The 16,507-nt window shown below is 35.0% G+C and overlaps 1 protein-coding gene across 1 annotated transcript; it reads left to right on the forward strand.

Annotated features, from left to right (window-relative positions):
- The first annotated feature begins 4,660 nt into the window (after window positions 1-4,660).
- Window positions 4,661-5,399, forward strand: LOC145067133 (zinc finger CCCH domain-containing protein 39-like). The gene is made up of 3 exons (XM_079014338.1): window positions 4,661-4,922; window positions 5,040-5,106; window positions 5,183-5,399. Exons 1-3 carry the CDS (start codon window positions 4,661-4,663, stop codon window positions 5,397-5,399), a joined length of 546 nt encoding a protein of 181 aa, XP_078870464.1.
- Window positions 5,400-16,507: the final 11,108 nt, after the last annotated feature.

Below are 16,507 nucleotides of genomic sequence, written 5' to 3' on the forward strand. Positions count from 1 at the left end.
TCATGGGATGTAAAATGTTTTTTGTAGTTTAGAATTCTGCACTTTTTGAAAACTCTGATAATTCCTTAGAATATTTAGATGGAAAAAATTCAGGTTGTTGCAATATTGCCCTATGTTTTATATGGTGAGGGTTGTATTTGAAAGGATTTTCATATGCAAATATCGGCGGTTGCTTAAACTCATGTTTGAACACTATAGGGTATGTGCTTATAGTCAAGAAAACATCAGTTAGTTGGATGTCTAGACTTTAGAAGAGTGTTGGTTTCTTTAATAATAGAAGCATATTACATAATAATTAATGAAGCAAGTAAAAAGATTATTTGGTTGAAGAACTTCTAATACGAGTTGAGCATGAAACAAGAAGATTATATCCTTTATTATGACAATCAGATATCAGTTCATCTTGCAATGAAGATGTGTAGGATGAAACATATTTAGATGAGATGTTCACAAAAGAGCTCATCAATGATGACACATTGTCATTAACGAAGATCCTTGATATAAAAAATCTAATAAGCTGTTTGCTAAGATGGTAACAAGTAAAAATTAACGATATGTATAGCTTCAACAAGACTTCAAAATAAGTGACGAGAAGGTGTCAGACTAGTAAGAGAAGATTACACAATTTTAGGTTTGCAGGAGATACATGCTTTAGAAGGTAGTTGGTTTGGTGATCAGCCTCAAAGTGAGAATTTTTAGTTTTAGAGTATGATGATTTCTGAAGGGACATGATTGAAACTATAACGATAAATAAATATGGACCACTCTATATATATATCTCGTGTAACCTGTAAACCTCATTACAAAATCAATAGAAATCTTTCTAGTCTGGTTGTGGTTGTAGCATTCTTACCCTCATTGTATAAATTATGCAATTATTATGTGTTCTTCATTTTTTTCTTTTCATCTTATATTACGTGTATTGATCATATACCTAAAATCGATCGGTTAGCAATAAGTGTATCATAAAGGAGTGAGACTATAATTCTATAACTACAAATACAATATACTTCATTGGTAGACTCGAATCAGGTGTGTTATTTTCCTAAACCCAAAAATACCAATTTGATCGGAAAACCTTATTGTCATTAATGAACTCGAATTATGTTTGTTACTCATCAAAACCCCGAAATGGCACCTCAAAACCAACATTTCTATGTCCTTTGGGGCATGTACTTAACTATTGAATTCCTTATTTGTTTTATCATGTATATAAATGGTAATAAGTGGAAAAACTGAAAGTAAGAGGATTACGCCTGGATTTAGTCATTCATGATTCTTGAGTCTACGAAAAAGATTGCACGAGTTTCAAGATAGATTTTGGAATATCAAAACCTAGTATGAATTACAAAGAGCATCCATAGCCATATCTTAAATTAATCCCCACGAATACACTGATCTTAACTTTGTATGCACATAAGAAAATGGTAATAAAATAATGCGTGGAAGTCATTGATTAATACCTATTTCACCATCGAAGTGAACAAATTTCTTGGGTTTATTAACAGCGACCAGTGTAGATGTATGATGTGTTGGATATGATTCAAATGACACAGTTGTACAAGAAACATTAAACAAATATTACCTTTACGTATGTCAATGGTACGATTATCGCAAGTTCAATAGTTTTTAAATGCATGTTGGTTTAGGTTTAATTAATGTCGTGGTTCAGGGTGGTAAACATATTAGGCTCTAGGGTATGTATGTTTCATTCTCGGTTAATGCTTTGTACATACTTTATGGTGCTAGCATTATGTGCCGAGCAACACAAGTCCTCGGTAGGCTAATGACACATCATCATGAAGTCCTCCAAATCTGCAGTAAAAAAAGACTTTCTTAGTCTTTGGTTTAGATTTAGGACCGTTGCCTTCAATGTGTCGTTTGTTTCCTCGAATATCGCAGCCGATGGCTAGACCTTTTAATGCATGTTATGTTGTTTTTTGTAAAGTTGGCGGTCATTTTTGCATGCCAATAAAAGCTTTTAAATTTTATCTTTAATTTGTTTTGCTTGCAGTTCTCTCTACCGAGAAGAAGATTAGTTTACACTTTTTTAGATGTTTGACTTGATTAGAGGATATACTTTTTTCATATTAATGTGATATAATATAAGGTAAATCTTTTCCCTAATACATTATCCACAAAAATATGTGTCTCAGTTGCATAAAAGATGTCAATAGGTGCATGCCTACATTTTATTAAAAGAAATTATTTTGAATACACAAGTAAACTACCAAAATCTATAAAAAAGAATGATAATCTTTCGGTAAGAAGGTATTTGACTTAAAGAAGGAAAAACATGTGTACAAAATTAGTCAAAAAGATGGTTCAACAATTTCTTTCAATCCAACTGTTTGGTTTCTTCTTTTTCATCTTCATTCAAGTTCAAGATGGGTGAAATCTCCACGTGTCACGCCATGACATCTCTACCTTAGTGGATCAACATAATCTGTCTACTGTTTAAAATCCCAAATTTCAGTTAAACACTTTTTCACTTGTTTCAGGACAACCCCATGTCCAAGAACCATCTTCCCATGTATTCAAGGTGCTACCTACATGAAAAGGTAGACCTTTAGTTGAGGATTTTGTCAAGAAATAGCATGCACCTGTGTTAAATTTTGGTGATTTTAAGGATGCTTTGGAAGGTATTAGGTAAAATAGATTGATGTGTACTGGTCCATTGATTACTTGATTACTGACTAAGCCAGATGAAGATGATGAAGCTAATTTGATAGTAATCAAAGATAAAAACTAATCATAGTATTATACACCTGAAACCTCATTTCTTGAAAAAAAACATTAACGTATATATGGAAAGTAATCAATTAAAGATATTTTCATTAATTGTATATGTGTTATGTAAATATCTAATTAATTTGTATATCAAATCAAAATTTTGTAATCCACCTTTATGTCATCTAGGGTTTTCTTATTTATATCTTGGGGCAGTTTTTTTTTCAATTGAGTGCTCTTGAGCTGCCAAGAAAGTTCTTTGATCTTCAACAATTTTTCTAGGTTAGATTTTAATTTTGTTTAGAAAACTAATGCGTATATTAGACTAAATATATAAATTGGTTTTTTTATTTCTTAGCCGAAAATTTGTTATATCTAGTGATCAAGCTTTTGTCCCAACAAATTTTAATCTTGAATTTTGAAACAGTTATTAATAAATCTATAAAGGATCGATCTTTCATTATTACCACCATTACTAGTTATCAAGTTTTTAATGCCTTTTGGTTTTAACCTCACACTTCTATACATTTAATATACATTTAATCTGAAGCTTTTTAAGATATATTTAATCTTGAATTTTGTAAACTTTCAATAAACAAATCTTTGTTGATGCTTTGAGAATCACCATTCATATAGGTTGGCTTTTAATTTCGTTTAGAAATTATTTTATGGCTTTAATTTCCAGATTTAATCCTCATATATAAACATTAAAATAACAATGGAATTCTTGAATTTTAAAAAGTTTTATATGTTTTTTTTTTTCATAATGTTACCATGATTGATTGTCCACATAACATTGTATTGTACTGCTTTTAACTAAAATCCTTATAATAAGAAATAGTTTTAGGTTGTGTTTTGATGCATAAATTACCTCACTTTTTGAGTTTATTGCAATTTAGTAATTGGTTCCACTATTAAAGTAGTTTACAAGCTAAATTTTTTAAAAACGATTTGATATAGCATGTTAATAATCTTATTGTTTCACACATGTTTTCCAAAAATATATTTATATGTTTTTTCTGTAAATATATCGAACCGATCCATCCAAACGAACACCCTTATAAATGGGTCTTACACCTAGTCCTTTCTAATAGATGAAAGTTTTTTTTTTTGTCACTTCTCATACTCTCATTCAATTTGTCAAATGTTATTTATTGGCTATTTTGAATTTTTTTTTCAATGTCATTTTATGAGTTTTTCTATTTTATTAAATAACACACAATATTTTAATATAATAATTGCAATATATGTAGTAATAAGTGGATATCAATTTCATTAATAAACTTACCTTTTAGTTTCAAAATTACTAAAATTAAAGCTCATTAGTTTCTTTTATTTATTAAAATTACTTATTTAAATTTAAAAGATAAAAAACATTTCCATTATAATAATTCATTATTTTTCTTATTTTATAATAAATTGAAAGTTCTTAAATATTTTTATATTTATATTTAGTTTTTCTTTTTAAATTAACTCATGTAATACATGGGTCTCACAACTAGTCATCCTATAAACTAGATTTTACAAAATGTTATTACTTTGTCACTACCACCTAGCTTATAAAGCATAAACTAGGTTTTCAACTAATACGCCAAACACAAAGTTAGCCTAAATAATTATCTTATTATCAATACACTTTGTCTTCTTTCTGCAGTTTTGACCAAATCACTAACAGTGAGTCAACACCCTGTGAATCAAAGAACCACCAACATATTCTACAAGACTCGGATCTGTCACAAGTTTGTAGAGGGAAATTGTGGAAATGGTGACAGTTGTACTTTTGCTCATGGCCCTACAGATTTACATGAACCCCCACCAAATTGGTTAGAGCTTGTGAAGGATAAAAGAGGATGAGATTTGAATGATGATCAAAGAATCATATACCAGATGAAGATATGTCACAAGTTTGCTATAACGGGTGAATGCTCTTATGGAGAAAAATGTAATTTTTCTCCATGAAAGTCCTACAAAATTCAAGGCTCAAATTACAGAAAGAACAAGTGGGGATTCTATGATCAGGTTTCAGACTATGGTTGAATGTGGTCAACCCAATGGCAGTCATATTATCAAAGTTAGTACTACTAGTAGTGATCCTAATGTTAAGTTTTTGAAAAATAAAATCTGTAGTAAGTGGGAAATAACGGGGACATGTGCACTTGGAGATAAATGTCACTTTGCTCATGGGATTAAAGGTATACATCCATTTGTCCATCTGTTTTTAGTTCATTTATATACATATAAGTTTTATTGTTTTTGTCCATGGATAGAATATGATGTTTTATTGCTAATAATAATGAAACACTATGCAGTTAACTATCATAGATTCTTGTTTTCATTAATCTTTTTATCTTTTGTTGTTCACTATCTTAGATTCTTGTTTTGTGGTTTACCATCTTAGATTCTTGTTCTTTTCAAGTATATTTATCGTTACTTATGTGTTTTTCTTTTTCAGAATTAAATACACCAGTTGCACCCATGAAGGTTCATGGTTCCACTACCACCAATTCGCTCTGCTTACCGAACTGCCGCCTAGTAATTCTGCCACAGCTATTCCTTTAAAACAAGGTGAAGGAAGGGGGTTTGCAAAGTTAAGATTATCAAATAAGAAGATCAAAGGTATTTATGGAGATTGGATTGATGGTGATGAAGAAGACAAGCAAGATAATTAAGTAATAGCCTAAAAACCTAATTATCTTTTTATTCTAGACATTTGATCTTTTTTTTATGTTCCCTTGAGATGAAATGTGTTTGTGGCAAATACATGGGTTATGGTTCTTCTCTCCTAGAGGGACAAAACTGGTTCATGTCTTTGCTGGTTTTTACAGAGAACTACAAGGCATTCTCATTTCTCGAAAAAATGGTGTCTTCCTTAAAATTGTGTTATTGAAACTTGTTTGGACTTTGGTTTTTCTTGGATATGCTGGTTGTTGCAGCCATGGTATTATGCATTAGTTTGATGACATATGTGCTTAATGTACTTTACTGCTATTTTTTAATAAAATTTACAAGTTTAATCATCAGCTTAATTATAAATAAATATTAGCTCAAATAAACCCCGGAAAAGGTTGATATATGGCAACCTGAAGAGTTTCATGTGACAGGGAAATCATGTAGCCTGCATAAACTAAAATTGGATGTGTGGTTACTTGTCCAAATCCTAAATGACATCGGGAGTCAACTAACTAGTTTTTCGCTCTAGGATTTAGGCAAGAAATTAACACAGCCACTTCATAGTGCATGACTGTAGACGCATTCATCTTTAGGTAATGGATTTTCAGGCTGGATCAATATACTTTATGGTGCTAGTAATAAGCGCCATAAGTGTCAATGGTTGGCACAAATCCTTGGATCGTCCTCTCTAGAGTACAGATGTTCGGGCTGGCTCGTTATACAGAATTTCTTGTTCTTTAGTTTGGATTTAGGATCGTCGTCTTCTATGCGTCTGGACTATTGTTTTGTTCAATAGTGTGGTGGATGAATAGGCCATTTAATGCTTCTTATGTCGTTTTTGGTAAAAATCGGTAGTTTTTTTTGCATGCCGCATACAACCTTAAAATCTCATAACGTAATTTGTCTTGTTTGTGATTTTCTCTCTTGGTAAAGACGATTTTCCACCATTTTAGATGTTTGATTTGCATAGACAAAATATTTATTTCAGATTAATGTGACATAGTGTTGGTAAATCTTTTTGTTGTTAAAAACTACTAGTTTTGTACCTAAGTTTTTTTTTCCATTCGGACCGTCCGTGGGTTATGGTTTTGTTACATCCTTCATCCCTATCACACATAAAAAGACTATACTACCCATATATATATATATATATATATATATATATATATATATATATATATATATATATATATATATATATATAACCAAAAAAGGTTTCCTTCACATATTTACTACATTTGAACTTTGATTTATGGCCATGGATATCCATACCGGTTATTCACTTTGCCATTGGACAGTCATATTGGTTCTCTTTTGTCTAATTACAAACCCACTTTTCATCTCATTTTGCTTTTCTATAAACTAAAAGGTTAAATTCCAAATTAAAAGAAAATTGTAAAGCCATTTGCTACAATATATTAAATAAAGATATATGGAAATAGCAACTTTGGTTTTGTTCATAGTAAGTTTTAATATATTTATATTTTCTTCCCTCAAATAATTTTACTCTAACAGTTTTAACCCTCATAATTTTAAAATTAAACTATTAGTATTTTATAAGTTTCAATTTTGATTATATATATATATATATATATATATATATATATATATATATATATATATATATATATATATGACCTCAGGAATAGTAATTTTTTGGCTTTATTTTTTGACACAAATGTTTGCTGAATTTGACATTTTTCGTCCTCCAAGTAAAAACTGTTACATTTTTAAGTTTTGATTAAGTTTTTGTGTCTTTAGATTTTTGCCACAAATCTTTAGTGACTTTGACACTTTTCGTCCTTGCAGTCTAAACTTTTATATTTTGATGTTTTTACCAAAAAATTTAGTGATTTTGACACTTTTCAACCTTGCAGTTAAAACTTTTATATTTTGACATAAAAACACAAAAAACCTCTTTTAGTCTTTTGTCACCATATTTTCCCAACTTTGGCAACTTTCACACTATAGCCACAACATTTTTGGTTATTCTCTATCGGTGTTCTTTCTTTTGGTTGTACAATTTGACATCTAATTTTATGGGTTGTTGGCTTTCTCATCTATTTGTGGCGATTTACACTTTCAACTCATCTTTTAAAGTTTTCCAATTTTCAACTTCTATGACATAGTCCAAAAGTGGAAAAACCGTGTGTCCTTTTCTAGTTATATTTTAAAGTTAGGTTTTCTCATCCATTATACAATTTTATAGTTTTCATTGGTATTAATATTATTTTTTATTATTATAAATTTTTAAATGAATTGTCATTTTTGATATTGTACCAAACAAGATATATTTTTAAACCTTAGTTTTTACCGTTTTTTTTCATACATAATTCTTTTGATGGAAACTTTATTTTAATACTTTTGTCCATTACACAAAAAAGTCATTGGCTGCAACGCACGGAATGACTAAATACTAGATAAATAGAATTTAAAAGAAAAGTGGGTCCCACCCCCACCCTACATATCATTTTGCTTCTCCTGTTGCATCTTCTTCACTCTTCTCTAACAAAATAAAAACCCTAAACAACATCCATCATCACTGTCGGAATGTTCCACTAAATACTACTACCTAAGCCTAACAGCAGTTTAAACAACATATCCCCCTTTCATCTTCTCCGTTCTTGTTGACTATGTTCCACTATGTTTATCAAATCAAGAAAACATGCCCTAATCCAGAACCACAACTCTCTCACCGAACCGAAACCCTCTGTGCTAGAACTGTGACTCCCTCAAATGATTCTAGAGGCGATTGTAGTTGAATTGATTTTTGCAAATCGGAACAAATCCTTGTCCATCGGTTACACTCCTTTTCTTTCTCCCCCTTTCTACAAATTGTATGCTAATTGCTTCAAATTTTTTCTAGCAAATCGAATGCTAGCAAGAAATCAAAGAAGTTGGGATGCATCTAAGGTTTTTGTCCATGTAGGTTGCATTTTGGCCCTTATTTAAACTAGTTTTTGGAGTTTGTAACGTTTTTTTGTTTGGGAAATTTTTTAGTAAATGACATCCAGTTTCATAAATGAATTTGACTAAAAATATTTGATTTGAGCAATTGTTTTATGTTAACATTTTGTTTGGGTTATTTCTCATGGTCGAGTCTTAGATTTCATCGGGTTTTGGATGTATTTTCGGAGAGGAGAGGGGATTATGTGTTGTGTTTGCTTTTGGTGACTACCAGAGGTAATGGTGGTCGATGGTGGCAGATACAAAGAGGTGGTTTTCGGTGATGAGAGGATGGGAGGCAGAGGAAGTGGTTTTCTTAGAGGGAGGTGGTGGTATAGAGCGCCCATTATGTATTGTAATTTGGTAATTTGTGGAGAGACTCGACGAGTTGAGGGTCCAACTCGCCGAATCGAGTCGAGATATTCGCATAGAATTAATGAGTGGACTCGACGAGTCGGGAAACTGACTCACCGAGTAGCTGCTGGCGTAGGGGCCAATATAAAGGAACTTATGCCTCCATTTCTGCCTTATCAACTACCATACACCCCTAAGAGCAAACCCTAATTGCTTTTGGAGCTAAATAGTGAGAGAGAAGCTCATATAGTGGTTCTTGAGCATCATTTGAGGAAAAGGAGGAGGTTATCAAGCAAGGAGCTGGAAGTGAGGCTGTTGGATCTAGTAATTCCCTGTCCAGAGCTCTTGAGGAAGGTAAAAAGTATTCACCTTTCTTCTTATTTTGGATAGATCTCATATCCATGGAGTTTTAGGGCTTTTTGCCATCATTTGTTTGGGTTTTTGAGTAGCATGACTTATCAAGAAGTCTAGACCTTAAATCTGGACCTTGTGAGGTCCTTAGAGTCTAAGTGTCCAAGCTTTATTCACCCATATGAGGGTTTTTTGGGCTTAATCATTCATCAAGGGCATGTTTTAGCATTTTGGAGCAATAACATCATACATGAATGTAAAGATCGAAGCTTTACGTGACTATTGAGCCTTGAGAGCACTAATCTAGTGTTTGGAATTATAGATATGTTTTAAATCGTCTGAATGAACTTTGGGTCTGAATGAACTCGCCAAGTCAATGAGCCGACTCGACGAGTTGACTAGGGTTTGTCCGTAGAGTTGAATCATGCGATCACTCGGCGAGTTGGGAGTCAACTCGACGAGCTAAGTCAACCTTCACGAGACTTCTATGGAAAACGATGGGACTCGACGAGTCACAAGGGTGCACTCGGCGAGTCAGGTCAAATTCAGACTGTTGAGTCGTGTGTTGACTTTGAGGTTTTGGTCAACATGAGTAATAAAGACCATGGAGGGGTAAGATGGTCTTTTATCCACTTCAAAGAGTTAGAAAGAGAAAGAATAGTCTTTTGTTGTTTGAGTTGCGAAATGAGTATTAATTAGAGATATTCATCCCTTGTGTTAGGCGGAGGCTAGTTCGAGATTCGGGTGTGAGGTTATTTACTTGTTGCTTGTCAGGTGAGTCTTCTCAATATACGTTACCTAGAGTGGTAACTATATGTGACCAGAGGGTCTTACGTGCTTTCTTGAGTTATGTGACCAAGAGTGGTAATTATACGTGCTTTCTAGAGTGGTAACTATATGTGACCACGGAGACATATTGATCGGAGGGTCTTACAGAGCTATAGCCTCGAGTGGCTAGTTATTTGTGCATGGTATATTAGGGAAATCACTAAGCTTTGAGCTTACCGTGTTATGTATTATGTGTTTCTGGTATCTCAGAGGGCAGGAAGGCACCGACTTGATTGTACACACACCAGTGAAAGAGTTATGTTTTGAGTATCCTGGATTTTAACCGAGCAATTATGGAATTGTCTATTGTAAATTTAATAAATGAGATTTTTGTAAGATACATTATGAGAATTATGTGATTGTAAATGAAAATTTTGTTTTGAAAATTTATGGTGTTACAAGTCGTTATCATAGCCTTGGTTTGAGGGATTCAAAGGCACCTCCGGGTGTGTTTGGACTCAAACTGGGGATTTGAGAAAGATTTTCAAAAGAGATTAATTTTTCTAAAAATAAGAAAGTGTTTAAGAGAAAACGAGTTGCAGCAGTGTGTACAATCAGCCAGAGCCCGAACGATGATTTCCCAAAATACACTTACTTTTGTGTTATGAGATATTTTATGAGATATTATGCATGCTAGAGATAGGCTAGGTATTTCATAGAGTGGCCTGATATGTGATGCCTTAGCCTAGGATATGTTGCTATCTATGATTTGCTTTTGAGTATGTGTTGAGTAAGAGTATCCAACAGGAATCCTTATAGAGAGGGATTTGAGTAGATGAGTAATCTAGGAGAGATGCCTAGATGAGCATTTGAGGAGCCTACTGAGAGAGTAGTTAGATGCCCGCGTGGCGTAAAGTCTCTTGAGTTCGGTGATATCCTTCGAGTATCAGGAGAGCAAGTGGAGTAATAACCTAGATGGGTTTTACGTGCTAGTGGAGATTACTCGATGCTCGAATGCAACTTGCTTCGTGCTTTGTGGAACTCTTGATGATAGGAGACAACTACTAAGTGAATATGACAATATTCAGGAGGTAGATGGTGTTGGAATAGTGTCTAAGGCTGCAACTATATTAGGTAAGTATTTGACCCGATTGTGCATGGTCCTTTTGGGTTGCCTTCACCATAGCAACTTGATAGGATGATTTACTATGAGAGAATAAATATTATTAATATATTATGAGAATAATATAAGGAATAATAATATTGGTATTTGATTAATATAAGTCATAAATTAATTAGGATTAATTTGGTGACTTAAAGAGATTAATTAAATAAGAGGGTATAAACTGTCAATTGTTTGATAGTTACACTTTAGATTGTAAATCCTTAAGGGATAGGGATTGGACGGATTCTAGAGCTTGGGATAGCTCAAAATCGTCCAAGGATTATCTATGGTAAGGATTTGGATTGCTTTAGGAGAAGATTATCCAACTAGGGTTTAAGGTGAAACCCTTAAGGAGTCTACAAGTATAAATAGACCCTATGGCCAAAGGAAATCGACATCTCATCTAGAATAGAGAAACCCTGGCCGATTTCCTCCTCTCCTCTCTCTCAAATCATCTTCATTGCTATTTGGTGTTTGTAAGCCATTAGAGGAGTGACAATTATGACTCTAGTGCTCCAAGACAACAAGATCAAAACAAGAGATTCAAAGGTAAACTTTTAGATCTGATTTTGTATTGTTTTATACCTAATTAGTCATTAGAAGTCTTGGATTCAAAGCATGTTTAATTAGAAAGCCTAGATCCAAGCATTAGGGTTTTGCATGCGCACATAGGAGAGTTCTTATGGCTAAAACCCATCAGTGGTATCAGAGCCTAGATTGGTTTCTATTAAATTGTTGCTTGTTTGTTTGAATCTTGTTTGCAAAATTCGAATTTTGTGTTTCTGTGTCATGAACTCGACGAGTCCCATGGTGGACTCGACAAGTTGGCCTAACTCGACGAGTCCAGTTGGGAACTTGACAAGTTCAAGCGTCAGGAAAGGCCAGATTCGGGATTTTTCCATACTTATCTTATGGAAACTTACCTTTATCATATTAGATCAATCTTAATCCGATTTTCTGATATATATGACTATAATCTTGATCTAATTAAATATATTTATCAACTAATAAAATATTTAATTTTCTTATGTGATAATTAATTAATTATTTGATTAAATTGGTAATTATCTTGCAAGAAATAATTAAATAAATCAAATATGGATAATTATGGAATTAATTGTTAATTGAGATTATTTGTTATTTGATCCTCCATGTTTTAAATGTTTAAAACTTGTCCTCAAGTTTTGAAATTTATGTTTTGTGATTAAAAGTTTTAATTTAGACAATTTAAATTTCAAACCCTAGATTTTTAAAAGTTTAAAATACAGCCCTATACTAATATAATATTACAAGATTAATATATATGTATAACTAAAATGCTAGTCTTACCGTTAGTAGGCCTCATTCACGAAGCCGATCTATAAGGTGGGTATAAGGTTGCGGCCTATAAAATGGCGCTTAATGGGTGTATACTCACACCCACCACTTGCTTGATCGGTGGAGGGTCGTTAGCCGAATGGGTAGGATAGGGCAACCTCATCCTTTCATTAAAAGTATAATAAGAAATATAAAGTAACTACATGTTTTTAAAATTTCCCAATCTTAGTTACTTTAGGAAAAGTGAATTGATGCAATCCCATGAAATTACACTTTGCACCCTTGCTAAGAAGTTATTGGAGCGTGTGTGGTTTACCGGCACACGAATTGGTTCTAACCAAAGGTGGCAAAGGGTGATTCATTGTTTATCATAGTTCGATGGAGCGTGTGTGGTTTACCGGCACATCGAATAGGTGATCGTTACAATGAAAGCACCATGTGAATTTGCATGGTAATTCACACCCGCTTTGTGATCCTCGGTATCCCAGTCACAAACTAGAGGGGCATATCGAGATTTAAACATGCCATTGAATAGTTTCAATGAATCTCATCCGAACCTAGGAATTCTCAATACATTTAGAACTAATAGTTAGGTTTTATGGTGGAGAACTAGTGAATTGTCATTCACTTACCTTCAATTTATTTGCATGTTAGATTACGGCATCCCTTTTCTCATATGTAAATGTTATTGCTGGATCCTAGCCCTAATTTTTCTTCTTGGGTGATAATTAGGGATTCATATTCTAATCTATCTTTGTCCTTTCTATTTGTAGATGTCGAACGCAAACAACGTTGCTGCTAGTTCTTTCACATTGATGAGCCTTTGTCAAAAGGTCACTTTCGATGGGACGAAGTTTAGCGAATGGATAAGATACGTTCACACCATTGCTCGCTATGAGGATAAGGAGTATGTCCTCGATGAGAAGCTCGAGAAAATTAACCCTGAAATCGCTACTCCGGCTGAAATAACCACTTTTGAAACTCATGAGAGAGATGCAACGAAGGTACATTGCATCATGATAGCCACCATGAACTCCGAATTCCAAAAGTCCTATTAGGACATGTACCCGTACGAGATGCATCAAGACTTATTGGAGAGATACCACCAAAACGCGAGACAAGAGCGTTATGAGATTTTCACTAACATGATTTCCGCTAAGATGGGTCATGTAGAGTCTCTTACCGTGCACCTACAAAAGATGCAAAGGTATGTCGACCTCCTTCGCAAGTTAAATGTTGACTTTGGGGAAGACTTGGCGATCGACATGGTGCTTCACTCTTTGCCTCCGAGCTACAATCAATTTAAGATGACCTACCACATGAACAAAGAGGAAGTCACCCTAAGCAAACTCCAAGGTCTCTTGAGGGTCGCTGAGAGCAACTTCAAGGACAAGTATGTTGCACCAACTCCCAATCCGCCCGCTGCTCCTGTCTTGGCTATTGGACAAGGAAAGGGAAAGAAGAGGAAGGCTTCGTCTAAGAACTATCGTAAGGTTAAAGCCCGAGATGGTGCCTCTTCTAGTGGGACCAAAGTTAATCCCGCTAAGCTCTGCCCTAACCCAAAGGAGGCAGAGTGCCACCACTGCCACAAGATAGGACATTGGAAGAGAAGCTGCCCAGAGTACCTACAAGCCATCAAGGAAGGAAAGATCAAGCCGTCTTTCGCAGGTATATACACAATCAAATATAATGATTCATCTCATGCTATTTCTTGGGTTCTTGATATTGGTTGTGGTTACCACATTTGTTCTAATGTGCAGGGACTAAAAAGAAGTAGGGATGTGGAGGCTGGAAGAATAAATCTAATCATGGGGAACAGAAGATCGTCGCCTGTGACCAAGATTGGAGTGTATTCATTAGTGCTTAGGAATAGTTTAAATTTAGATTTGAACAATTGTTGCTATTCGCCAGAAATGGCTAGAAACATCATTTCATTTCATGGTTTGTTTAGACAAGGTTTTAGATTTTCTTTTAATAATGAGAATCGTTCTATTTTAGCTTATCTAAATGGTGTCTTTTATTTTGAAGCTATACCATGTAATGGAATATATGAAACTGTTATGATTGTTGATAACTTAGGAAATGATGTTTTGAACATAGATTCTTCCAATAGTATGGATAGAGCATCCTTATGGCATTGTCGTCTTGGACATGTCAACAAGAAACGCATAGCCCAACTCCAAAAGGATGGAGTGTTGGAGTCATTCGACCTTAGGGAAGACGACACATGCGAATCTTGTTTACTTGGAAAGATGACCAAGTCACCATTCACAAGTACTTGCGAAAGGGGGGAGGGTCTATTGGACCTAATACATACCGATGTATGTGGACTGTTTAGATCAACCACGAAGGATGGGAACCGCTTCTACGTGACTTTTACCGGTGACTATAGTAGATATGGGTATATCTATTTAATCAAGCAAAAGTCAGAAACTTTTTAAAAGTTCAAAGAGTTCAAGAATGAAGTGGAGAATCAATTGGGCAGGAAAATCAAGATGCTTCGATCCGATCGAGGAGGAGAGTACCTAAGTCTTGAATTCCACGATTATCTTAAGGAGTGTGGAATAGTTTCACAATTGACGCCACCTAGGACACCACAATTGAATGGTGTGGCAGAAAGGCGTAACCGAACCTTGTTGGACATGGTTCGCTCTTTGATGAGTCGTGCTTCACTATCAATCTCTTTTTGGGGGTATGCCTTAGAGACTGCCGCCCATATCCTTAACTGAGTCCCTACTAAGAAGGTTGCCAAAACACCTCACGAGATGTGGACAGGGAAAGCTCCCTCGTTGGCACATATCAAGGTTTGGGGTTGCGAGGTTTTCGTAAGACGAGATACTCACAACAAGCTCGAACCTCGTAGTGAGCGATGTATTTTCATCAGCTACCCACAGAAATCCTTTGGATATCTCTTCTGTAGACCGAAGGACAATGTTGTCTTTGTTGCAAGGAGAGGAGTTTTCCGAGAGCGAGAACTCATAAGCCAAGGAGACAGTGGGAGGCAAATCGAGCTTGAAGAGATTCAAGAGTCGATAGATGAAGGAACCTCTACCGCTGGCACTTAACCCGAGGAGGAAACTCCGGTTGAACCGATTGACGAGTCCTTACCTCTTAGACGTTCCGATAGAGTTAGAGTTCAACCCCAGTTTTATGGTTTTCATATTACTACCGAAGGGGACACGTATATTAGTGATGGTACACTAATAAATCTTGATGAACCTAATAGCTATAAGGAAGCCATGGCAGGCCTGGAGTCTGTGAAATGGAAAGAGGCAATGGATAGCGAGATCCAATCCATGTATGATAACCAAGTTTGGAATTTGGTTGATTATGTGCCCGGACGTAAGACCGTTGGGTGCAAATGGATCTTCAAGAAGAAGACCAACGTGGATGGAAATGTACACACATATAAAGCACGATTGGTCGCGACGGCTTTAATCAAACTCCCGAAGTTGACTATGATGAGACCTTCTCACCAGTTTCGAAGATAAAGTCTATTAGAGTGATGCTAGCTATTGTCGCATTTCATGATTATGAGATTTGGCAAATGGATGTCAAGACCGCTTTCCTTAACGGAAAGTTGGCTGAGGGTGTTTACATGGCTCAGCCAGAGGGGTTTGTGGATCCGAAGCATCCGAATAGAGTGTGTATGCTTGAGAAGTCCATTTATGGACTTAAGCAAGCATCTCGCAGATGGAATCTTTGCTTCGATGAGAAAGTCAAAGAGTTTGGATTTGTACGAAGCGAAGATGAATCGTGTGTATATGTCAAAGCCAGTGGGAGTATAGTAAGCTTCCTCATTCTGTATGTCGATGACATATTACTCATAGGAAACGACATCCCGACTCTGCAGGAAGTTAAGTCATGGCTCGGGAAGTGCTTCGCTATGAAGGACCTCGGAGAGGCTTCCTATATTTTGGGAATAAGGATAGTGAGAGAAAGAAGTAAGAAACTAATAGGACTTAGTCAGAACACTTACTTAGAGAAGGTACTAAAACGTTTTAGTATGGAAAACTCGAAAAGGGAGAATTACCGATACAAAGTAATGCCAAGTTGAGTAAGACTCAAAGTCCGAGTACCGAAGCAGAAACAGCAGAAATGAGCCGAGTACCATACGCTTCCGCAGTTGGCTCAATCATGTACACTATGACTTGTACTCGCCCTGATGTAGCCTTTGCTTTGAGCATGGTTAGCAGATATCAAGGA

Source organism: Lactuca serriola, chromosome 8, assembly GCF_051521515.1.
Source record: "Lactuca serriola cultivar US96UC23 chromosome 8, Lser_US96UC23_V15, whole genome shotgun sequence".
In the NCBI taxonomy this organism is placed as follows: Eukaryota; Viridiplantae; Streptophyta; class Magnoliopsida; order Asterales; family Asteraceae; genus Lactuca; species Lactuca serriola.